Here is a 25,619-nt window from a genome sequence, read left to right on the forward strand (position 1 = left end):
CCTCAAACTTCCTGTGGCCTGGGCTGCATTCATGACACTTATCCAAAGAGGGAAGAGGATGCTCAATATAGTCTTTTTTTTTTTTTTTTAAACCAGGCTGCTGGGAATATGGACCTGTAACAAAATGACAATATTAGATGATCAGCTGTAAGGATACATTTTTTAAAAATTGAAAACTTTTTTGTAGAAAGGGCTGAGGTTTTGATGATTGCTGAACATCAACCTTCACTTTACAAATGAGGAAGCCCAACTGTAGCCCTACATTTGGTGACCTTCCTTCTGAAACCAGCTCCCGAATCAAGGCAAGGACTGTCCTCTCATGCAGCCCCCAGCTACGCCTGTAAGCCTCAGGAGCACTGCATAGGCAACAGAGTTAGGAGTAACTGTCCTCGGGGGTGGGGTGGGGGCTTTATGTAAAAACGGACTTTGTCCAGAGCAGAGGAAGTGCAGGTGCTGGCACAGATGGCTGTTCTGTGCCTGCTATTCACACAGTTTTATACCAGACCGTCATCACATCTCTAGTCCAGTGTGCCGAGAGTAAGAGCGACCGAGAAGCAGTGCACTTACAACTGATAGAGCAGTGGAAGAATTAACCCCCTTCCCAGGGGCAGAGGGCAGGGGGTGGTGGTGGCAGATTTGGCAGGTGCGCTTTGACTACATAGAAAGAATCCAAAGATTAGAAAAGACCCACAAAAAGAGAAGGCGAGTGTTCTTCAGGCGTCTTTGAGCTGTCCTGTCACCATGGAGAAACTTGGAAGGAGTAGAGCTTTTCAAAAGTTGTTTCGGGCACTCTTGGACAATATGTATTTTCCAGGATGGACGTGCTACAAAAGCAATCAAAAGTGAAAGGCACTTTTTCTTCTAAGTTGTTGCCTTTAATAATTTCACCAATTTTTATGGGCCTGCTTATTAAAAATAAAAGATCTATGCTGAAACCGATCAGAGGTCTTAGACAAAATTATCTCCCCTCTGAGAACACCTAACATAGCTAAATATAAAAAAGGTGGCTTCCAGAATCGGATTTCTTTTAATTACCTGTATTAGGTGAGTAAAAAGACGTTCTAGACAGAATGAATGCTGTCCGAGCACAACAAAGACACCCTCCAGTGCATACTAGCAGAGCTGTTCAGGGAGCCTGGTTTGGCTTGAACTGGGACCATTGGCTCCTGCACGGAGCCTGCTCTTAGAACTCACCAGAAGGCTGAGGACTCTAGCGGGGCTGCTTGCATACCCACACAGTCTGATTTTGCCTTGTTCCCGGCCAGTTTGGACAGTGCCATCGGCTCTAGCTCTGGGGCCAGGGCAGTCACTCTTCAGACCTATACTCCCGGCCCTGGTGCTGCATCTTGGAAAGAACACGCTCATAGAAGAGCAGGTAAGCACTGGAGGACAGGACCTCCTGCAGGCTCGCCTTGCGGACGGTGTCATCGGAGATCCACAGCCACTGGTTGCTGGTTGAAAGAGGGTTCTTGGCCGAAGGTGGGGACCGTCGGTAAGTCACAAAGTGTCCCGAGTGCATGTCTCCATGGTGGACTACAACGGCCATCAGCCGGAAGAGGTACATGGAGGAGCTGGATGGTAGAAACAAATGCAAGTAGTTTACAAATACAAAAAAAGAAGGGTTATGGGCAGAAACAAAGTGAAAGAATCCTAGATGTTCAGTGATCAGGGACTGATACAATGGTACATCCATATGAGTGACTACTACACAACCATTACAACGCAGACTGGTATTTATTGGCATGGTTAGATGCCGTTCCTTGCGTATATATAAGTCCATCGTGTGGCATGTGTGTACACACAGCTTTACAGGGTGGAAGGCCTTAAAGATTTAACTGCTGATGTGTACGTGGGATCCTAAGGAATTTGAAATTTCCTCCTTCATACTTTATACATGCATTCCCACATGTAATATACATAACAAGTGATTTCCATGTTGAACAAAAATAAACAGGTATGTGTAACAGTGAAGTTGCACCTCAAGATGAAAGAACAAATGTCTACACTGTCATCTGTTTTTGCAAGGCTGATTATGGAAACCAAGAAAACCAGCAGCTACGAGACCTGAAGAATGTGCTTCTCCGGAGCGGCTCACCTGTAGTCAGGAACCACGGGGAGCGGGAAGGGCATCGGGGCTGGCAGGGGGGGCAACAAAGTTGGGGAGCAGGCGCCATTCATAAAAATTTGTGTTTTGGGGCCCCCGGGCTGACTCAGAACTGCAAGAGAAAAAGGCCCAAGGCAATTACAAGTAGCAGCAGCTGTAGGAGAACACATCGTGGCTTCAATTACGTTGAGTTTAACTCCCCAACAATGCTACAAAGAAAAAAACAAGTGGTTCATTTAGTGTTAGGATGATTCCTACCTTTTTTTGTCCTTTATATTTGAGAGAGAGCAAGCAAGCACGAGCAGGGGGAGAAGGAGAAGCAGGCTCCCCGCTGAGCAGAGCTCAATCCCAGGACCCCCAGGGATCATGACCTGGGCCGAAGGCAGCCGCTTCAGCAACTGAGCCACCCAGGGGCCCCTTTTTATTCTTGACTTGACTTTTTAAGTGACAAGTAGGAAAAGTGTATCTAGCTCCTGGTCTGTTGTTCACTTTGACAGCTTTGTGAATCTTGAAGACTCCTGTCCCTATTTGCTAAAGATGTGCCAGAGTTATGCTGTAGCTAATTTACTGGCATTTCAACCGAAAGCAAGGTTCTCAACCTTGACACTACTGGCACGTGGGCTGGTTAATTCTTGGCTGTGGGACCTCTCTTGGGCATTGCAGGATGTTCCACAGCGTCCCTGGCCTCTACGCACCAGATGCCAGTAATAGCCCGGTTATAACAACCAAAAACACCACCAGCCACTGCTGGATGTTTCCCAGGGAACAAAGCTCCCTGGTGAGAACCACCAATCTAAAATGTTCTTTATTCTTTCATCTCCAGCTACTAAAGAATACCAACATGTAACAGCATAGATAAACGTTGATGTGTGTAGATAAAATAATGGAGATATTGACCTCTCTTGTCCTTTCAAATATCATATGTGGGGGCCTGTAAGTACCAAGTAGGCCGCTGTTGGCTGTACGGTAGCCATAGACGGCATGCTGTGGCAATGAGCAGACCTGCAGTCCCACGCGGAAGAGGAAGGATCCAGGGTGAGGTCCTGGATTTAAAACAGCAGCCAAAGACTAAGCCCTCTTCCCACTGTGGGTCCTCTGATGTTCACCTGTTGATCCGCTGGAAAAAGGCAAAATACAGTCTCCCTGTGTATGGTGTCCTGTCAGGCCACACAACTATGGATGTGAGGAAGAATAAAAGCAGCCAGGGATCCTGGTCAGGAGCATCGAGGTGCAGGGAAGACAGGCCTCCAGCTTGACTAGGAGCAGGAGCAGGTGGGGAGTTTGGGCTTGGAGCCCTCAATGTGTTAGATAAGACAGCTTTCAAAAACTGCCCAGTGCTGCCTTCTAGTGCCCATTCGCCCACTTCTGTTTGCCCTGTGAGCAGTCACTTCACCTTCTGGGGCCTGGATTTTCCCCTCCAAAAGACTGAGGGTCATGAGAGCTTCCTACTCCACGGGGGCTCGACTCAGCAATTAGTCTCAGGTGAGGAAAGCAGTGGGACTAGATCAATAAGGAAGTCAGTAGCGAAGAAGTGATCGTTAGCCAGGCCTTTCCTCCCCACATGTGTATGAACGACATGACCCTACTGGGCAGGGGCAGGGACAAGAAATTCACTGGAATGCTGGGAGCCCATTATCATTCAGTCAAAATATCAAAAAGCAATCTTAAGCTTTTCTTCCCATATTTTTTCAACTCTGATACCGTTTTTAAAACTCCTTGTTACTATATAAGCTTAACCTCTTTCAAGAACTTTTCTCTCCCATACCCCCAATCCTGCTGTTCTCAAGAATCTAAGCAACCACTGGACTAGCTCCCCTTGTAGCACAAAGGGCCCAGAAAGTGGTGACACCAAATCCCTTTCCCCTGTGCTACAAGTTGTGTGCAGTAGCTCCTCAGGCACACACCTGATTTGGGGGTGGCCGGCCCATCCTGCAGGTCCAAGGTGGGCCCTGTGGTCTCGCTGGGTTTGGGGCTGTGCTGACCAGGTTTGTGCCCAAGGAGGTGATACTTGTAGATGTCCATCATCAGAAACTCATTGAACTGCACGTGCTCATGCCGCTTCAGGGGCGTGCCGTGGCTGGACCAGCTCAGCCGCTGGAGGTGGATGCACAGACACTGAGGGAGCTGTGGGGTAGGGGTGAGGGGAGAGAAACCGGAAGTGGTCGAGTGTTGGGGGCAACCTCCCACCCCACCCCGCAGAGCAAAGCTGACAAGGTATGTGAGATGGGCTCACCTTCCCTAGTTTCAGCTGTTTAACAAAGGTGGTCCTCTGGTGTTCCACCTTTTCCCCATTCAACGTCCCTTTGGCTTCAATCTGAAATAAAAGAAAACCTCTTTGCAGAATTTCTTGAAATGAAACATCTATGGAGAGCCACAGGCCAGGTTTGTGTTACACCTGTATTCAGTTGGCACCTGACTTTGACCCGCTAAAGGAGCTCAGCTACCCAGTTAATCTTGAGTTATTCTCACTGTTTTAGTCCTTAAGTAACAGTGACAGTGGGTGCAAGAGAAATGACAGTGTGATGCTGAACTCTGAAACAGGTGCATCATCTATTTTCTTTTGTGTCTTCATAAGTTCTCCATGTGGTTCCTCTTCTTCAGAGGATGGCACGTGAATGCTCAGGAGAGTCAGGCAGGTGAGTGTCGGTAGGGCAGGGTGCAAGAAGAGGAGTGGTGGGGGGGTGGAGGTCCCATCTCAAAGCATAGCACTCACATTTTCCCTGTAAACATTCTAAGGATGAAGTAAAACTCATCTGGGAAAGAGCTCTGGTCCACGGACTACTGATTTCCTAGCCAGGTTACGTAGCTGTGGCTGAAAAGACCACCTGGGTATAGCCAGAAGAGCACAGGCCAATGGTAAGTGGTGGTGTGAGAGGTGCTATATCAGGACACACAGGCTGGCTGCAGGGTGACACTGAGGGTTAGAGGCATACCTGCGTACAGTTGTCACATACGACATCTCGCACGGATTCTGATGAGATAAAGTGGTGAAGGCAGTGGTCCAGGGTCAGCGGATGCCCCTTTAGCACCAGAAAACAAAATTCACGATTGTAATTCAAAGGCAAGCTACACTGAAACTACTAATGGATGGCAATGTGATCCCACAGCCTTATTTTTGCTTATATAGGCAAATAGTCACAGATGCAACTGGATGTTCCCTGAGCAAATATGGAGCTCAAAGCATCCTAGACTTGTTATTATGAGTAGATACAAGACTGCGAGGACATAACACTAACATAACACTTATGGAGTTCCACAGTTTTAGGTATCTTTGAATTTGAGATTAATATGGAGGATGGGGGAGCCAAAATTCCTGCAGCCAGAGAAAAAAACATCTACTTTCTTCTCCCTCCAAATCAGGCCATGGCACCACACAAAATCACCAAGACAGTTCAGCTAACCATGTGTCTGAGTAATGCATAGTACCTCAGCTACAAAAAGTATCTCAAAGCCTGCTGGATTTCAATGTGTCCAAAACAGACCCCAAATAAACCATCGCTTGGCTTGGTACATACCCATGTGGCAGCTGGAATACTCAGTGAAAGGCTGTCGAAGGTATCAAATCGAACAGGACTCTGAAACAAACATTGCAGAAAATCCAGAAAGGATGGAGGTTCAAGTCAGAGCTTTAGAGATGGGAACCATACATGCCTACGAAACAGTTTAATATTTAGATGCCCAACACTGACATAATGAAACACAGTTTACTTACCTACAAGCAAATCCTAGGACAAACAACACTGTCAATGTAAGAGATACAGTAATACCAAAGGGCAGCTTATAAGATAACTGTAAACGCATATACCTGACCCAGAAATGTAAGGATTTTATCATTATGAAATAACCATGGACAAAACTCTAGGGATGTTCATCAAGGCATTATTTATAACATCAAAATGTGAATAACTGAAATTTCTAGGGAATGATTAAATAAATCATGTCATGTCCACAGGATAGAACATTCTATTAAAAATAGCATAGCGGGGACATCTGGGTGGCTCAGCAGTTGAGCGTTTGCCTTCGGCTCAGGATGTGATCCCAGAGTTCCAGGATCGAGTCCCGCATAGGGTTCCCTGCATGAAGCCTGCTTCTCCTCCCTCTGCCTATCTCTCTGCCTCTCTCTCTATAGCAAGGGGCACCTGAGTGGCTCAGTCAGCTAAGTGACTGCCTCTGGCTCAGGTCATGATCCTGGGGTCCTGGGATCAAACCCCACGTTGGGCTCCCTACTCATTGGAGAGTCTGCTTCTCCCTCTGTCTGTTTCTCCCTCTGTCTCTGCCTGCATCTCATCCCCCTGCTTGGGCTCCCTGTCAAATTTAAAAAAACTTTTTAAAAAATTCTTTAAAAAAAATAACAGCATAGTAATGTGTGAGTATACAGAAACATGTTCCTGTTGGGTTATTAACTGTAAAAAAACCCAGATGATAAAATAGAGTAAGAGTTGCTGCCTTTTGTGATGGCAGAGGAGCTTGGCTAGACTAGCTCTCCTTGAGATAATGCATATAAATTCTGGACCAAAACAAAACACAACTGTCTGGATGATTGAAGAGCTACTGCCAACTCTTGGGAAAACAGGAACTCTACAGTAAGATTTGCATTGTGTGACTTTCTGCCTGAGGAGGGTACTCCCTGGTCTACACAGTTCAGTGCTGGGTAGCAAAAAGCCTCGGTCTTAAAGGATGGAGGTATCAGAAGACAAAGTTCAGGGCTGGTAGAGAAGCTGGGGGAAATCCCGGAAAGAGGGCAGCCACAGACAGGATGACCCCCCAAATCGGTGTTTGAACTCTGCCCGATTCCAAGGCATATACAGAGAAACTTCAGAAGCCTGGCAAAAAGCAGAAGCTAGAAGCTGAAAAAACTACACTGAGTTTGCTCCCTGCCGTGGGGAGGACAGTTTGGCTTTGAATTCAGCAAAGTTAACTGCACTCAAGAACAGAATTCATTATTTTTCAGAGAAACAGAACAGAATCCAAAGTCCCTACTATAATGTTAAATATGCAATAAAAAAATAACTAGACATACAATATAAAGAGGAACACATGACCCTTGGTGAAGGATTCTATGGATGACTTGGATACTGAAATTAGCACAGGGACCTTAAAAAGAATTATGATCAATTTGCTCAAGGATAAACAGGAAGACAGTTATTTAGTCCTGGAGGCAAATAGAGTCTCAGCAGATGAATGGAAATGGTGAAGAACCATATGAATATTATACAACTAAATACAACAATAACTAAAATGAAAAGTTCACTGGACAAGCAAACAAAGTGAAGATGAAAGGAGTCCATGAACTCGAAGACAGGTCCACGGAAATTATCCAATTTGAAGGACACGGAGGAGAGGTTGAAGAAAAATGAACCAAGCCTCAGCAAGTTGTGGAACGATATCAAACAGACCAACAAGTAGACAATGGGGCATAACAATTTTGGAAAAATAATGGCCAAAAGAAATGTGCAAATTTGGTGAAAACATAAAGGTACATATTTATGAAATTAAGCAAATTCCAAGCAAATAAAATGCAAGTGATACCTGGGCAAAGAGTGGACAAACTGTCAAAATTCAACAATAGAGAGAAAAATTTCATAGGCAGACAGAGAAAGAAAAATGACACTTTACAAACAGGAGGATGATATGAATGATATGGGCTATGCACTAGAAAAGGTGAAGACCAGGGGTGCCTGCGTGGCTCAATTGGTTAAGCATCTGCCTTTGGCATGGGTCATGATCCCAGGATCCTGGAATTGAGCTCCAAATTGGGTTCCTTGCTCAGTGGTTAAGTCTGCTTTTCCCTCTCCCTCTCCTGCTGCCCCTATTGGAGTGCTCTCTTTCTTTCTCTTTCTGTCAAATAAATAAATGCAATCTAAAAACAAAACAAAAAAAGAAAGAAAAGAAAAACAAAAGAAAAAGTGGAGGCCAGAAGCCAACAGAACAATGCCTTTAAAGTGACGAACTGGAAGTAAAACAAGCCAGGCATACGGGCACCTCCTCCACAGTTTGGGGGTGAGGAGTGGCTGGGAGACAAGATGACCCTGAGATGTGGGCCCCCGGCTCTGCTGCTCTGTAACTTCCTCAGGGGGCTCTGACTAGTGGAAAGAGAGGTGGAAGCTCAAGAGCAGACAAGGTCTTTGAGGATTTGGCTCTGCCCAAAGGGATGATGTCACCCTCACATGCACCTGCTTCCGGGGCCTATCTTCCTGCTTTGATGCCACATATCACATGTCAAGTATTCTTTGCCTATGGTCAAGTGCAATCTGTAGACTGCTTCAAATGCCACAGGTGACCATGGTGAGGATCAGAAGGAGGTGCACAATCAGCAGCAGGTGCATGGGTGGGGGGACAGTGGGGAGCAAGGAGGGAGAACAGCGTTATCTAGAACAATTGCTGGAAATTCACCGGCCACTGCTTGAGAGCCTGAGGTGGTGAAGTTGTGAGGTTCCTTTCACCCCTGCCAGGTTGCTCAAGAACAATGCGGCTTTCAGAGCTAGTGGGCAAGGCATGGGGAGCCACTGCAGTAAAGACTCCTGGAAGGTCTGATTTCCGGCACTACTCTCTACCTTATTGTCCCCTTCCTCCCTCCATTGATAAACAGCAAGTCAGCTGTGGGAGGCATCTGGATGTATGGTTTCTGTGTACTGTAAGATGATGCAAAGCAATTGCTACCAGACTCTGCCTGGCTCATCTTCCCTTCCACAAACTGAGATGACCTTCCACGGTCAGCCACTTCCTAACAAGACACCATGACTGGAAACATAGGTGCCAAATTACTTCAGTCAAAAAAACCCAAATAAATAAAATCAAACCAAACCCGAACAACAGCAACACTGTCAACCCTCAAATCTGCACCAAACAAAACTTCTTAGGGGAAAAAAAGGCAAAACAGAAGCATTTTTCATATAAATGAATACTAAATTAATTTGTTGCCAAGAGAGCTGTAAGAAATGTTACAGGAATCTTTTTAGGCTAAAGGGAAAAAACATCAAATGGACTTGGGACTAAAGAGGGGCCAGAGAACAATGAAAATGGCAAATAGAAAACATTTTTTAAATTTTTCTTTTAGGGATGCCTAGGTGGCTCAGCAGTTAAGTGTCTGCCTTCAGCCCAGGGCGTGATCCTGGAGACTGGGGATCGAGTCCCGCATCGGGCTTCCTGCATGGAGCCTGCTTCTCCCTCTGCCTGTGTCTCTGCCTCTCTCTGTCTCTCATGAATAAATAAAATCTTTAAAAAAAAACCTTTTCTTTTAAATTCATATAACTGTTTAAAGCAAAAATTGGGGCAGCCCCGGTGGCGCAGGGGTTTAGTGCCGCCTGCAGCCCGGGGTGTGATCCTGGAGACAATGGATCGAGTCCCACATCAGGCTCTCTGCATGGAGCCTGCTTCTCCCTCTGCCTGTGTCTCTGCCTCTCATTCTCTCTCTGTGTCTCTATGAATAAGTAAATAAAATCTTTAAAAAAATAAAAAATAAAAAAATAAAGCAAAAATTATGACAGTATTGTAGGATTATAATACATGGGTATAACATAGATGACAAAAAATGGAGTAATAGAACTCTTCTAAGTTTGGAGTATATTAATTCTAAATATACCATGATGTGTGAAAAGTGCATGATGTAATCACACACACACACACACACACACACACACAAATGTAAAAAAGTAGAGCTAAAAAGCCAATGGAGGAATTACAATGGAATACTAAAAAATATTCAATTAACCCAAAGGAAGGCAGGAAAGGAAGCACAGAGGAACAAAAAAATTATGAGACAAATAGAAAACAGTGAACTAGCAGACCTAAATCTAACCACATAAATACAAACCAATTAAAAGGCAAATTGTCAAACTGAACCCAATTATATGCTATCTACAAAAGCCACACTTTAAATACAAAGTTAGGTCAAAAATAAGAAAACAGAAAGAGATATCCTATAGAAATACTAGTTAGGGGTGCCTGGGGGGCTCAGTCGGTTAAGCAACTGACTCTTGGTTTCAACTCAGGTCATGATATCAGAGTCCTGAGATCAAGCCCCAAATCAGGCTCCACGTTCAGCAGAGAGTCTGTTTGAGAGATTCTCTCTCCCTCTACCCTTCCCCCTGTTCACACACACACACACACACACTCTCTCTCTCTCTCTCAAATAAATAAATAAATAAAATAGGGCGGATGGAAGGAAGGAAGGAAGGAAGGAAGGAAGGAAGGAAGGAAGGGAGGGAGGGAGGGAGGAAGGAAGACTAGTTAGGTGGAAACTAACCAGACAAAATAGACTCCAGGATAAGAAGTCTTCCCAGAGATATTTAAGGAAGAAACAAGACTGATCTTAACCAAAGTCCTCCAGGAAATAAAGGAAGAAGGAACACTTCTCCCAGCTCATGGTACAAGGGCAGTATAATCCTCATAACAAAACCTGACATTACAAGAAAACTGTAAGACCAATATTCCTCCTAAACACAGACACTAACCTCTTTTAGACTGTATCAGCAAATCAAATCCAGTAATATATGTAAAAAATTATAATCACAATCAAGTAGAGTTTATTCCAGAATCATAAGGTTAGTTTAACATTAGAAAAATCAATCTGGGATGCCTGGGTGGCTCAGCGGTTAAGCTCCTGCCTTTGGCCCAGGGCGTGATCCTGGACCTAGGATCGAGTCCCATATCAGGCTCCCTGCAGGGAGCCTGCTTCTCCCTCTGCCTATGTCTCTGCCTCTCTCTGTCTCTCATGAATAAATAAATAAAATCTTTAAAAAACAAAAGAAAAAGAAAAATCAATCACTATCACTCAACATAAAAGGAATAAAAGAAAAGCATGACACTGAGTGAAGGAAGTTAGTCGCAAAGGACCTCATGATTCAGGGCATAGGAAATGTCCAGAATAGGCAAATCTATAATGACAGGAAGCAGGTTAGTGGTTGCCTGAGGCTAGAAGAGCAGGGGAAATGGAGAGTAACTGCTAACGGGGGAGGAGGGGGGAAGGGTTTGCAGGGTGGGAGTGGGGACAGGGTCAGCAGGGAATGAAAATACTCTAAAACTGATCAAGGTGATAGTTACACAATTCTCTATTTTTGTATTTATGTTGGAATTTTTCAAATAAAAATTATTTTAAAATGTTGAAAGCAAAACAAAAACTAAAGTAAAAACAAACAAACAAACAAAAAAAAACCCAACCAAACAACAGAATCTATAGTGCTTACCACAAACATATAGACCCAAACTAGACTCATTTCCTGCCAATCCACAGTTGGTCTGCTGCTCTCTGAGAAGATGCCACCTGAGGGTCAAATGACATGTGGGCCCTGCCTAAAGGGCGGTAGTCAGTCCACAAGTGCACAGAACCCAGGTGACTACAAATGCCATCTACCAATGTCAGTCTACATTCTCCAGATGCTTCATAAGTCTCAAAAGAAAACCTTGCCAAAAATATCAAGTACTGGTATTGTATTTACCTGGTGTTCACAGTGTTTGCAGACCATGTTACTCGTCAGCCTTCCATGGAAAGGATGCTGGGATTTCCAGTGATTAGACGTGGGATGAGGTGACCCTGAAACACAGGACGTGTTTTGCTCTGCTATCTCTATCCCTTTGGCACCAACCTCAACTCACTGTCTTATTCAGTGTTTCGTAGCAACTCCCTCTTCAGAAACAAATGTTCCTGAAAAGTAAACTGAAATAGCTTTCCTCATTGCTTTCCGTCAAAAAGACAACCCATTTCCTTCACAGGAGAATTTATACAAGTCCTTAAATGTGGTTTCTGTATAGTGGCTAGGCCACACTAAAGGAAGGAGTTTCTACTGTATGTTACCTTGAATTTAAATAAAATCTTGAGGGGCACCTGGGTGGCTCAGTGTTGAGCATCTGCCTTTGGCTCAGGTCGTTATCCTGGGGTCCCAGGATTAAGTCCTGCAACAGGCTCCCCACAGGGAGGCTGCTTCTCCCTCTGCCTATGTCTCTGCCTCTCTCTGTGCCTCCTCTCATGAATAAATAAATAAAATATTTTAATAAATAAATAAAATCTTGAAAGGAAAAAAAGTTAAATAAAAAAAGAATTTGTTTCGTTGAATAATGTGTTTTCACCAACACTCACTTAACATGTTTGAGATGTCCAAGGAAGGATACCACAAGTGAACATTCCAGAAAGTGAGATAAACTTCTAAAAATCATCAGAATAAGCAAAATCTGAAAAACTGGGATTTCTTTTTTTTTCTTTCTTTTTTTTGGATAGGATGGGAGTTGGAGGAATCAACAGTGTGGGAAGCTAGTCAGAAACACATGCCCTAGAGTCATGTGGCCCTGGGCTCCATCCTGGCTTTGCTTTTTATTAGTTTTATAACCCAGGAAGTCACTTCTCTGTGAGGTTTGGTTCACTGGAAATGGGGACAATTATTAACCCATTATCTCCACGATTAACTCCACACCATTGCTCTGAGGCTTAAAAGAGATGCTACAGTGCCTGGCAAAAGTTTGGGGCTCAACAGATAATCATTGTTATTACTACTGATGCACAAAGGAATTCACGCGTCTTTTCCTTAAGTTTAGGTCTTAAGAAAACAACAAACTCCTTCTAACGAGGACCGTGATCATTTGCTGAGGATATGACCATTTCGGCTTAAGAAGTTCCTCACAAGATCAATTCAAGAAGGTAGAAAGAAAACTCTTGTCTGAAGTAGAAATAAGTCCATCACTTTTTCCGAGGCATTAAAACTGAGCAAGGCCTCAGTGTGAGGCAACAATTCAGGATGGCCCAAGGGAACCAACGCAAAACTGTTTCTAAAACCCAAGTCCCTTTGCAAGTACATGCAGTTCAAGCTGGATAGGATGTCACCAGAAAAAAACGGTGTTTTGTTTTGTTTTTAAAAAAACAAGCAAATCATTGTCATATCTCAAATGTACCTATCTTATGTGTTACAGTTCAAGGGGGATGATTACCTCTTGTGCGGCAGGTTATTTGTTTAGGAGTTATTTCTGGCTGCTGCTGTAGGAGAAAGAAAGAAAAAAACACACTGAGAACCCAGCTATGATCCCTTTTACCTGCCTCACCCTGCTCCTAAAGCTTTCAAGTTTCTCTGTGGATTTCATCACTTACACCTAACTTTTAACGAGAGATCCTAAAAGTAGCCCTAATGATCCTCTCTGGTTGGTTACTGTACCTCATCCTTCATCAAATGATATCAAAACACATTTCCTCTCTCTGGAATATGTCCCTCCCTTCATTAGGTAACTTGAATCAACTCCCTAATATTTATAATGTTCCAGGAAAATGAGGCTTCATTTAGCATTCCTATGGTTCCTGGTCCCCTCTGTTAAATACGGGGAAAATACCTTTTCTTCTCAAAGCCAACACAAATTGCAGCAATTAGTCATTTTAAAGAGCCTAGACACCCCTAACCAGTCACCAATGGCAAAGTCTGCAGCTTGAGACAATCCCCCAGCTCCATGCCCAGTCTTGATTTTTACTGAGACTTACTTTTGAGTTCAGGGTTATACAAAGATTATATTTATACCTCCTCTACCTAGGAAATATGCACAAACCTCACACATGGATTGAAAATACTAATGGCTTACCTCCAGGGAATGCACATCAAACAAATGTGTGACCCGGGGCTGCCGATCCCGCTCATCTTCCAGGGAGGACGTAATGACATGGAATAACTCGTGTGCATCCTGTCAAAGGGCAAAGAAGGTTCAGACAGGGCGGACACAGCATCAGGAGTGCCCCTCTGTGGGCCGCCAGGCAGATTTCCTGCACCTTTCCACCTCCTCAAGGTCCAGCCCATTTATTTTTTATTTTTTTGGTCCAGCCCATTTAATGGAAATTTATATCCTAGATATTTTCACAACAAAGGACCTTAACTAAGGGGCCCAAGAGGAGAGAGAAGGAGAGCAAGCTGTAGGGGGCCTTCACACCACCTGTCTCTGAGCCTGGTTCAGTTCTGGCTGCCCCTCCACTGGACTACTCCTTTTTTACTGCTAAAATACACACATGATGTTCAGGTGGCCATTTTCACCATTTTTAAGCGTACGAGTTCTGCAGGGCTAAGTACATTCACACTATTGTGTGATCATCAGCACAACCCATCCTGTGAACTTTTCTACCTTTCCCATCTGCAACTCTGTCCCCCTCAAACACTGACTCCCCACTGCCTACCCCAGCCCCTGGGGGCCACCTTCCTACTCTGTCTCAGGCAACCTGGCTACTCTTGGGATCATACTGTGTTTGTCCTTATGTGACTGGCTTATTGCACTAAGCTCAATGTCTGCGAGGCTGATCCATGTGATAGCACATGTCAGAATTTCCTTCCTTTTTTAAAGTTGAGTAACATTCCATTGTGTGTGTATACATAAGTATGTCCATGTATACATACTCTATTGCATGTGTATACACACACACACATACACACACATACACACACCGCATTTTGCTTATCTATTCATGTGTTAATGGACCCTGGGCTGCTTCTACCTTTTGGCTGCTGTGAATAATACAGCTATGCAGGGACACCTGGGTAGCTGCCTTTAGCTCAGGTCGTGATCCTGGGGTCCTGGGATCGAGTCCCACGTTGGGCTCCTTGCAAGGAGCCTGCTTCTCCCTCTGCCTGTGTCTCTGCCTGTGTCTCTCGTAAATAAAAAAAAATAAAATCTTAAAAAAATAAAAATACAGCTATGCATGTGGGCGTACCAGTATCTGTGGAAGTCCCAACTTTCCATTCTTCTGGGCATACACCCGGACATGGAATTGCTACAACGTATGGCAGGGGGCTGCTCTTTAAGGAGCCCCTCTCCTCAAAAGCCAAAGCCAGCCCTGGCTCTTCTGGGATGGGTGAGTCTCTCCTCCTCCGAACTCAGATGGCACTGACCCTGCTGGGCTCTCCCTCCACTCACCAGGGTGATCTTTTAAGAGGCAAATGCCTTTACTCTTCTGCTTTCAAGTTCCCAGTGGCTTTCACTGGTGGGGTAAATCCCCCCTTTTCAGCTGGCCCACGAGGCCTGAGGACCTGATCTGGCCCCTCAAGCTCCCTGCCCCACTCGCCACGCTGCACCCCGGCTTCCTTCTGCTCCATGAGCCAGAAGCTTCCTTCTGCTCAGGGCCTGCTCTTCCCTGTGCCCTCGCCTGGGAAGCCCACCCATATCTTCACACAGTTGCCTCCTTCTCATCCTTCACATTTCTGCTGAAAAGGTACCTCCTGAAGGAGACCTTCCTGCAAGGATCCTCCCTGACATAAGCCCCCACCCCCGTCACCTCCTGCTGGTGCAGCGGCAGTCCTCTACCCCCAACACATACCCTGAATTATGGAGGACTCTGTCTCCCCTGCCTCAACACCAGTCTGAACCAGGCCATCGGCGGCCCGGACACCTACAATGGCTTCTCAACTTTCCTCTCTGCTCCTTCTGGCCCACTTTGACCCCTCCAGTACAGCATGTCTGTTCAAACAGACTAGGTCGGAGCAGACCCTGTACAAGGCCGCCAGTGGCCCCCCACTGCACACAGTAGAAGCCCAACTCCAGCCCAGGGTGGCTGAAGCCCTGCATAATCGGCTCCCCGCCACCGTCTGAGCCCCTGGCTGCAGCCACGCTGGGCTCCTTGCCCTTCCCCAAACACGGCATCCTCAAGGCTCTCACCCTGTACCCTGTACGGTCCTATCTGGAACATTCTGGCACCCAGCTCCTCATAGGTCTCCCTTCTTTTTAGACTTCAGCAATAACCTAACATCTCCACAAGAGCCTTCTCTACCTAAGGGAGTCTCCCCACTGCTTTTCTCTACCACCTCCCCCAACTACATTCCCCCCACCACTCTCACTGGCACATCTACCACCTCCCCCAACTACATTCCCCCCATTCATCTCACTGGCACATCTCATCTTATTAAGATAAGCATGCTTATCTTCTTGTTAACCCATCTTGAAATGGCTTCATTATTGGCTCCAGTCCTCCACCAGAATATAAACTCCCTGCGAGCAGGAGCCCTGTAAGTCACATTTGCCTCTGCAAACCCAGGCCCTCAACAGGCGCTGCCTGAGGCAGGCACTCAATATACATTTGTTGCGCTTATGAATGAATCTCTTCCTAGGCTATGAACACCAGCAAGCAAGAGAGTGATGGAAGATCCCAAAGATAAATAAGGCCCTCGAGGGACAGATGTGGCAGCCTGGCTATTTTATCTAGCAGTAGTGCTATAGCCTGAAGAAGGCCCAGCTTCTCCAGGGAGGCTCACAGACAAGGCATCTAGACCAACCCTTGAAGCAGGAGCAGGGGTTCACCAGGGAGAGAAATGTCAAGACAGGCTGGAGTCAGACCCAAACCCTATTCCATCACAGTGAATCATGGAAGGATGTGGCCCTGAGAAAAGGAATGTCTTGCAGAAGACGGCAGAACTTCAGTGTGCACTGGAGAACCTGATTGGCTCAAATCCTGCCTCTGCCACTAAAACAGCTGTGTGACTCTGGGTGCATCACTTTGCTTCTCTGAACCTCAGTGTTCTCATCTGCAAGATGGGGACGGTAAGAGTGAGTCCTTACAGGGTTGCTATGAGGATGACAGTAGAGAACTCCCATGAGGCAAGCACCTGGCCCAATACATCCCCCATGGCTCTAGCTCTAGACAGTGAGAAGTGGTTGGCAGCGTAAGTCTACTGTTGACTAATGAGATCAATAATAATCAAGATGAGGGTAAGGCCCTGGGCCAGAAACTCTGATGAGTTTAGAGAGAAGAGGCCAACGTGCAGCCATGCTTGCCTCTTTCCCATGCACACTACAGCTTAGTGTGGCTGCAGGCTGAAGCTTACTTTCTAAGGTAAAGTAAAGCCACCTGCCTCTCTCTGAAGGACCCAGGTGTTCCTGGCAACCAGTGAAATGCAAAGTCACTCAACGAAAAAGAGGCAAAAAAAAAAAAAAAAAGAATGAAGACCCTGAATAGCCAGGGGAATTCTAAAAAAGAAAACCATATCTGGGGGCATCACAATGCCAGATGTCAGGTTGCACTACAAAGCTGTGGTCATCAAGACAGTGTGCTACTGGCACAAAAACAGACACATAGATCGATGGAACAGAATAGAGAACCCAGAAGTGGGTTCTGCATGTGGACAGCCACATGCAGAAGAATGAAACTAGACCACTCGCTTGCACCATACACAAAGATAAACTCAAAATGGATGAAAGATCTAAATGTGAGACAAGATTCCATCAAAATCCTAGAGGAGAACACAGGCAACACCCTTTTTGAACTCGGCCACAGTAACTTCTTGCAAGATACAGCCACAAAGGCAAAAGAAACAAAAGCAAAAATGAACTATTGGGACTTCATCAAGATAAGAAGCTTTTGCACAGCAAAGGATACAGTCAACAAAACTAAAAGACAACCTACAGAATGGGAGAAGATATTTGCAAATGACGTATCAGATAAAGGGCTAGTTTCCAAGATCTATAAAGAACTTATTAAACTCAACACCAAAGAAACAAACAATCCAATCATGAAATGGGCAAAAGACATGAAGAGAAATCTCACAGAGGAAGACATAGACATGGCCAACATGCACATGAGAAAATGCTCTGCATCACTTGCCATCAGGGAAATACAAATCAAAACCACAATGAGATACCACCTCACACCAGTGAGAATGGGGAAAATTAACAAGGCAGGAAACCACAAATGTTGGAGAGGATGCGGAGAAAAGGGAACCCTCTTACACTGTTGGTGGGAATGTGAACTGGTGCAGCCACTCTGGAAAACTGTGTGGAGGTTCCTCAAAGAGTTAAAAATAGACCTGCCCTACGACCCAGCAATTGCACTGTTGGGGATTTACCCCAAAGATACAGATGCAATGAAACACCGGGACACGTGCACCCCGATGTTTATAGCAGCAATGGCCACAATAGCCAAACTGTGGAAGGAGCCTTGGTGTCCATCGAAAGATGAACGGATAAAGAAGATGTGGTTTATGTATACGATGGAATATTACTCAGCCATTAGAAACAACAAATACCCACCATTTGCTTCAACGTGGATGGAACTGGAGGGTATTATGCTGAGTGAAGTAAGTCAGTCGGAGAAGGACAAACATTATATGTTCTCATTCATTTGGGGAATATAAATAATAGTGAAAGGGAATATAAGGGAAGGGAGAAGAAATGTGTGGGAAATATCAGAAAGGGAGACAGAGCATAAAGACTCCTAACTCTAGGAAACGAACTAGGGTGGTGGAAGGGGAGGAGGGTGGGGGTGAATGGGTGACGGGATGAGCACTGGGTGTTATTCTGTATGTTGGTAAATTGAACACCAATAAAAAATAAATTTATTTTAAAAAAAAAGAATAAAAAAGAGGCTCATTCTTTGGCAACTATGTGTTTAAACCCTATCCGGTTAACCTCTCCATCCACAGGGTAAAAAAAAAAACAAAAACAAAAGGCTGCATTTCTCCTCTGATCATGAGAATAGGAACAAAGTTCATGATCTGGTCCCAGAATACTAAACCATCCCAGAAATGTAAACTCCAACCAGGCAAGTGCAAGGTCAATACTGGCATTTATTCCTCATGGGGCAGCAAGGTGACTAGTTTTCTGCCACCATTGCCAGCTCAGGCCCCAATGCATTAGTGAGCAGGATTTTGAATAGGGTGTTCACCTGTTCTTCAAATGAAGAGATCTGCCATCTGTACATCCTTAAGACATCCAACAAGCAGCTTGCATCTAAGACCTCATCGTCGGTGACTTCTTGGCAGGATAAAGCTGGAAACCAAAAAGGTAATGTAATTATTAGATTCACTAGCCTAACAACAAACCAGGAAACCTACCGGACCACACATCAAAGCCAATTAAGCATTCATCTCACTGTAAAGTTTACCTTGGAATTATAGTTCTCTCATTATTCCTCTTTGTAGCTTTACCCAAGGCTTAGAGGGCTGTTAGGCACCACGTGTTTACTGAATGAATGTGATTTTTCATGAGCCTGTAGTATTTAAATGAACTGATTTCAGCTATTTGAATTGCCATCATCAATATATATATAAATCGTTGACTCCCTTCAATAGGACTCTCTCTGGGGCCAAGGGGCCTTCACTTGTGTTTGTCTGCCCTCAAATTTCTGATTTTATAGCAAAGCAGGAAGCCATATGTGCAGCCTGAAAGGGGCTGCTGAGTAGTTTTCTTTTCCTTTTTTTTTTTTTTTTTTTAATGTAGGCTCCACACCCAGCATGGAGCCCATTGTGGGGATTGCATTCATGACCATGAGATCAACAACTGAGCCAAGATCAAGAACCAGACATTCATTCAACCGAGCCAGCCAGGCGCCCCAGTTTACTTTTCAACCATAAGTAGAATCAAGCTTAATAAACAAAAATCCAAGTTTGGTGGACTTATGAGTTTATAATTACAGCTACATCAAGGGTTGACAAACTTTTTCTGTCAAGGGTCAGACAGGAGATATTTTTGGCTTTGGAGGCTCTGCAGCCCCTATCTGACTCTGTTATAGTACCAAGGCACTCATAAAGAGCAAGGAAATGGGCATGGCTGTTGCAATAAAACCTTACTGACAAAAGCAGTGACACAGATGTGGCTCACGGGCCACAGTCTGCTGGTTCCTGATCTTGCTCGTGGCCCCTTCCACACTATATTTCACTGGACTGGTATTGCTAGAGTGTGGGAGATAAAAATACAGGGGCCTGCCACCTCAGTGCAGCTTCCCAAGTTCAATAACCTCTAGGAGAACTAAACCAGCCTCTTTCTTCTCTTTGCTTTGCAGTTAGTTAGAACTTGAGACCTTCCTTTGAATCCTTCAGGCTCTGGCTTGGGAGGTTCTTCAGCAATACCACCTCCATCCCTACCTGGACTTGGTGGTGACCCTGGGTGGTAACCTGTGGAGAAGCAGCAGCCCTGGTAGCCAATGCTAAGTCCTGAGGCTCGTCTGATCACTGCAGATATGCCCTGGTGTCAGATTTGTACCCTCCAGATTTTTTTTTTTAAATTAACTTTATTTTTTAAATTTTTATTTATTTATGATAGTCACGGAGAGAGAGAGAGAGAGAGAGAGAGAGGCAGAGACATAGGCAGAGGGAGAAGCAGGCTCCATGCACCGGGAGCCCGACGTGGGATTCGATCCCGGGTCTCCAGGATCGCACCCTGGGCCAAAGGCAGGCGCCAAACCGCTGCGCCACCCAGGGATCCCTGTACCCTCCAGATTTGTACCCTCCTTCCCTTGTTCCTCCTACACTCCTCAGGTAGCCTGTTAGCTTTTTCCCTCCTAAGGAAAATTTGAATGTCCCCTTTAGCCTAATTTTGCCTAAAATGCTGTGGGGAAATTCAGCAGTGTCTACTACTTTTCATATCCTACAATTCATATTCTAGCAATCTGACTTTCTCAGGATCTATGCTAGGGAGACGGGCTCGTGTGAACTAGGGCACAAACAATAATATTCACTGAGGCCTGTTTACACCAACAAGGCCCTGGAAGCAAATAACTAAATAATATTATCTTGCCCACATGGATACTGTGCCACTGTGAAAGTGAATGAGGTTTGCATATCACATATCTGCTAAGGGACTGAGATCCAGAATGTATGAAGAACCCCTGAACTCAACAGTGAAAACAAAGACAACCCAATTCCAAAATGGACAAGGGACTTGAGTAGACATTTATAAAAAAACACACAAAAAAACTATACACACAGCCAGAAACACATAACAACTGCTCAACCTCACTTATCAGTAGGGAAATGCAGATCAAAACCACGAGATTTAACTTCACACCCATGATAGCTACTATCCAAAAGACAGACAATAACAAGTGTTGGCAAGGATGTGGAGAGTAGGAACCCTTCATGCACTGTCAGAGGGGTGGGGAATACAAAATGGTACAGCTGCCCTGGAAACCAGTATGATGCATCCTCAAAAAAATTAAACAGAATTACCATCTGGTCCAGCAATTCCCCTTCTAGGTATATACCCAAAAGAATTAAAAGCAGGGACATGAGTAGATACCTGTACACCCATGTTCACAGCAGCATTATTCACAGTAGCTGACGGTGGAAACAATCCAAATGTCCCTTGACTAATGAATGAACAAAAGGTAGTATGTACATACAATGCAGTATTATTCATATTAAGCCTTAAAAAGGAATGGAATTCTGACCCATGCTACAATGTGGATGAACCTCAAGGACACCACGCTGAGTGAAATAAACCAGACACACAAGGACAAATACTCTATGATTCTACTTCTATGAGATACATAGTCAAACTCATAGACAGAAAGCAGCACAGTAGTTTCTGGGGTCTGGGGATTGAGGAGAATGGAAAAACACTGCTTATCGGATAGTTTCAGGACGGGATAATGGAAAAGCCTTGGTGAAGAGAACAGTGGGTGTGGTTGTCAAACATTGTGAATGTACTCAATGCCACCCAAATATGTACTTAAAAGTGGTGAGGACGATACATCTTCTGTTACGGAAATTTTACCACAATTTTTAAAAATTGGGTGATGGGGGCAGCCTTGGTGACCCAGCAGTTTAGCACTGCCTTCAGGCCAGGGCGTGATCCTGGAGACCTGGGATCGAGTCCCGCGTCAGGCTCCCTGCATGAAGCCTGCTTCTTTCTCTGCCTGTGTCTCTGCCTTTCTCTCTCTCTCTGTCTCTCTCTCTCTGTCTCTCATGAATAAATAAATAAAATCTTAAAAAAAAAAAAATTGGGCGATGGGAATGAGCAGGTTATCCACAGAAGACATAAGACCAATAAACTCACAAAAGGAAAAAAAAAGAATGAAGTGGGGCTACCTGTACTGAAACAGATATCTCTCCAACACAGATATGATTCTGTTATTTGGTTATGAAAAAACATAAACGAAAATCAGTATGTCATTTCTATGGGTGCTTAGAAACTTATCAAAATGCACAGAAAACAGTCTGGGAGGATACACTTGTATTTTACTTTGGGAAGAAACGAGGGGAACAGGATGAAGGCAATGATAAAGGGAACTGTAGCTTTATGCGTGATGCTTTAATTTTTTACAAGGAGAATGTATTCATGCATTACTTGTCAAATTACAAATTATCTCTGAAAACCAAAATAAATGACCCTGAAAAGCAGAAGCAGGGAAGGGAACACAGATTCCAGGTGGAGCCACCCAGACGGGCTCTGGTTCCCAGCCCCACATCATGCATGTGAGGAGGAGAGCCAGTGGTCACACCACAACAATTCCTGAACCTGTGTTATCTGCCTGTGTACACATTTCAGCTTTCTGCTAGGGAATGGTATTTTTTTAAACAGGGTAGTAGAAGAAATTCTTTTCTAATCACTTGTTATACAGAAGAGCAGAACTTGCTTTCTGTGTCAGGCTGAGATCACCCGGGAATATATCTCAGTGAAGCAACAGTGAGTTGAGTGTTTTTTAAACCCAATTTTTTTTTCTGACTGTGAGAGTCATACCTGCTGTTGAGAGCTTTAGAAATACTGTTGTTTCGTTTTCATGTTTCTGAGAGGTCAACTGCATAAGACCAAAATGGCTGTGGCAAACATTTGGGTCTTTTTCTGTCCAACCTTTATCTGCGGAAATCTTTGCTTTGCTGAAGTCAAATTACAACATATTTTGAACACTGTTCTTTTAAACTTAACATTATAGCCTATGCCCCTCCCACATTAAAAAAACCACAACAAAAACAACAAAAAATACTTTACAAAGGTGATGCCTAATAGCTACATAATATCCCATTGACTGCCTGACCTCTTGCTGCTGGACACCCACCAACTCTCCTCCCGGGCCCTTCCTTATAACCAGGTGCTAGGAAATCTTTGTGCACCTAACAGCATTTCCCCAAATCACGTTCTGGGGCATGTCCTCAGGATGTTAATGGGCATTATGGAAGGAAAAACTATTCTACGGGCAAAAAAGCTGGTTGAAAAATGAAGTGGAATGGGTGATTTCTTCAAATCCTGTCTCCACAGAACTCTCCCAGCTCAGGGTTGCTGCTCGGCCACTCCTGAACTCATTTGCTCATAGAGCACCATTTCAGGGGTGTCTGGGTGGCTCAGTAGATGAGCCTTTGGCTCAGGTCGTGATCCTGGAGTCCTGGGATCGAGTCCCACGTCAGGCTGCCTGCATGAAGCCTGCTTCTCCCTCTGCCTGTGTCTCTGCCTCTGTCTCTCTCTCATAAAAAAATAAATAAAAAATAAAATAAAATAAAATAAAATAAAATAAAATAAAATAAAATAAAATAAATAAAATAAAATATAAAATAAAATAAAATAAAATAAATAAAATAAAATATAAAATAAAATAAAATAAAATAAAAAAATAAAATAAAATAAAATAAAATAAATAAATAAAATTAAATTAATAAAAAATAAATTAAATTAAATTAAATTAAATTAAATTAAATTAAATTAAATTAAATTAAATTAAATAAAGAACTCCATTTCAGGTTAGTGTCAAACACGGTCTACTGAGTTCCTAGGTCAAATGGTCCTGGACACTTTGCAAGGTATCACCGTGTAGTTCCAAACTACTTTCCAGAAAGTTGGCCCTGTGTCACACCACCAGCAGCACATTTGAATATACTGTCCAGCAGCAGGGCAGGGCTGGGGAGTTTTCAGTCTTTGCTGATGGGTAAAACAAAGCTAACCTCACTGTTACATTATTTCTATTTCTTCCATTTTGGCTGAGTTGAACAACTGAGTACCTATTAGACGCTTGTTATATCTACTCAATACAACCTGCACTATTTCTTCTGTGAACTACCTTATTACTTAGGCTAACACACTTCTTTTTTCTAAACTTTAATAAACCAGAGTACTTCATACAATCAAAATACTTAAGTGGCATGGATCTGTTCTCTTTTCTAAAAAGCTGTTCATAAACTGACAATTTTTAAAAGAAATGGTTACAACTTTAATTTTTTTTTTTTAACAGCTGTTCATATCTACTGGGCCCTTGGTGGTTTTGTTTGTTTATTTCCATGATGATCTACGTGATTTTTTTTTCACACAAAAGCTATTAATCCTTCACTTGTCATCTGGGCTGCTGCTTTCAAAATGTACACAAACCCCTTTAAATTCCCAGCCAGATACCTTTGAGGAGGTGCAACAGCGTTAAGGATAAATACTGGTGGGGCGGGGTCTCCTTCTGATCCCTGGTGTACTGGGTGGTAAACTCTTCCAGCCACTTGATGAAAGCAGGGCAGGCAGACAGGCCTTGTAGCAGGGAGTTCATGAAGCAGGTGTTCCCTAAGTTGACAAGGCCAGGCACCAGTCCTGAAAAAAGCAGGGAAAAGAAGAGAAAAGCACATCACATTGGCCCAATTCTTTCTTTCCCATTCAGGAGTCAGACTTTCTGTACTGGAGCCTGAAACTGAAAATCCCAATCTCACAAAGTCCTTATCCACACACATCAGGGGGCCAGGCATCCTGTCCGTACAGAGCCCTGGTCCTAGGGCTGCTCCCTCAGAAGTCTGTAAGTGACAGCAGACAGGTCTCCTATCATGTGTTACTTCTGATCACCACCACGGTGTCTGGCACAGTTTGGTTGATGCTGAGTGTACAAAAACACTTCATAACATCTCTCTCTCTCTCCTTTGATAAGAAAGCAATGTCAGAACAGAAGAAAACAATTGTTTTTTTGTTGCTCCCCAGGACAATGATTTTGTTCTTGTAATCAGTTAGAAAGACACCACCATAGCAATTCTGATCAGTCTTTCTGCAAAGAGATCAACAAAATCTGACATACTTCCCTTTTCTGCTGAAATATTTTTTTATAACTTTTTATTATAAGAGTTCTTAAACATGCACAAAAGAAGAGAGGATATATAATCAACTCCAATCATAACCACCCCCAGACCTAACAATGATCAACCATTTTGCTCTATCAATCCCTTTTTTGGTTTGCTTGCTGTGGCTGAATTTTAATCAACATATCTGTTTTAAAATAAGGAAACAGGGGATCCCTGGGTCGTGCAGCGATTTGGCGCCTGCCTTTGGCCCAGGGCACGATCCTGGAGACCCGGGATCGAATCCCACGTCGGGCTCCCGGTGCATGGAGCCTGCTTCTCCCTCTGCCTGTGTCTCTGCCTCTCTCTCTCTCTCTGTGTGTGTGACTATCATAAATAAATAAATAAATAAATAAATAAATAAATAAATAAATAAATAAAATAAAATAAAATAAAATAAAATAAGGAAACAGAGTTTTGTATTAAAGATGTTAAATGGAAACTCTTACAAGCTGACTAGCAGCTACTCAGTGAAACCACAAATGCATCACACAACCAGTCAGCTGTGCTATTGAATAACACGAGCGCCATATAAAGAAGAACAGTCAGACAATTAAGCCATGTGAACTTTTTCATTACAGAGCATGGCTCAAACTCAAGATTTTAGAGGGGAAGAAGACAGAAATCTTTTCATTATGCCTAAAGTAATGAGTCATTAAAATTAATTTCTGTTTAAAAGAAAACACTGCCCCAAAACTGGAGATCCAAGAGAACAAAAATACCCTCCCCTTTTTGTACTGTTTTGGAATAATAACGGGTTGGGTCAAGTCTGCAGACTATGA

At 43.9% G+C, this 25,619-nt stretch overlaps 1 protein-coding gene across 5 annotated transcripts in view; it reads right to left on the reverse strand.

Moving 5' to 3' along the window:
* Nucleotides 1-12: 12 nt before the first annotated feature.
* USP30 (ubiquitin specific peptidase 30) overlaps nt 13-25,619 on the reverse strand; it is a 63,503-nt gene continuing 37,896 nt past the window's right edge. For 4 of the 5 annotated variants that reach the window (XM_038575416.1, XM_038575417.1, XM_038575413.1 and 1 more), the window contains 11 exons: nt 24,143-24,325; nt 18,711-18,814; nt 13,658-13,756; nt 13,022-13,067; nt 11,542-11,636; nt 5,620-5,679; nt 5,038-5,124; nt 4,338-4,418; nt 4,009-4,228; nt 2,096-2,216; nt 13-1,571 (listed from right to left, as the gene is read on the reverse strand). In XM_038575416.1, coding sequence (XP_038431344.1) covers nt 1,307-1,571; nt 2,096-2,216; nt 4,009-4,228; nt 4,338-4,418; nt 5,038-5,124; nt 5,620-5,679; nt 11,542-11,636; nt 13,022-13,067; nt 13,658-13,756; nt 18,711-18,814; nt 24,143-24,325 — 1,361 coding nt within the window. In that variant the 3' untranslated portion in view covers nt 13-1,306. The remainder of the gene's footprint in view (nt 1,572-2,095; nt 2,217-4,008; nt 4,229-4,337; nt 4,419-5,037; nt 5,125-5,619; nt 5,680-11,541; nt 11,637-13,021; nt 13,068-13,657; nt 13,757-18,710; nt 18,815-24,142; nt 24,326-25,619) is intronic. The other variant, XM_038575414.1, reaches the window with a different exon arrangement.

Source organism: Canis lupus, chromosome 26, assembly GCF_011100685.1.
Source record: "Canis lupus familiaris isolate Mischka breed German Shepherd chromosome 26, alternate assembly UU_Cfam_GSD_1.0, whole genome shotgun sequence".
In the NCBI taxonomy this organism is placed as follows: domain Eukaryota; kingdom Metazoa; phylum Chordata; class Mammalia; order Carnivora; family Canidae; genus Canis; species Canis lupus.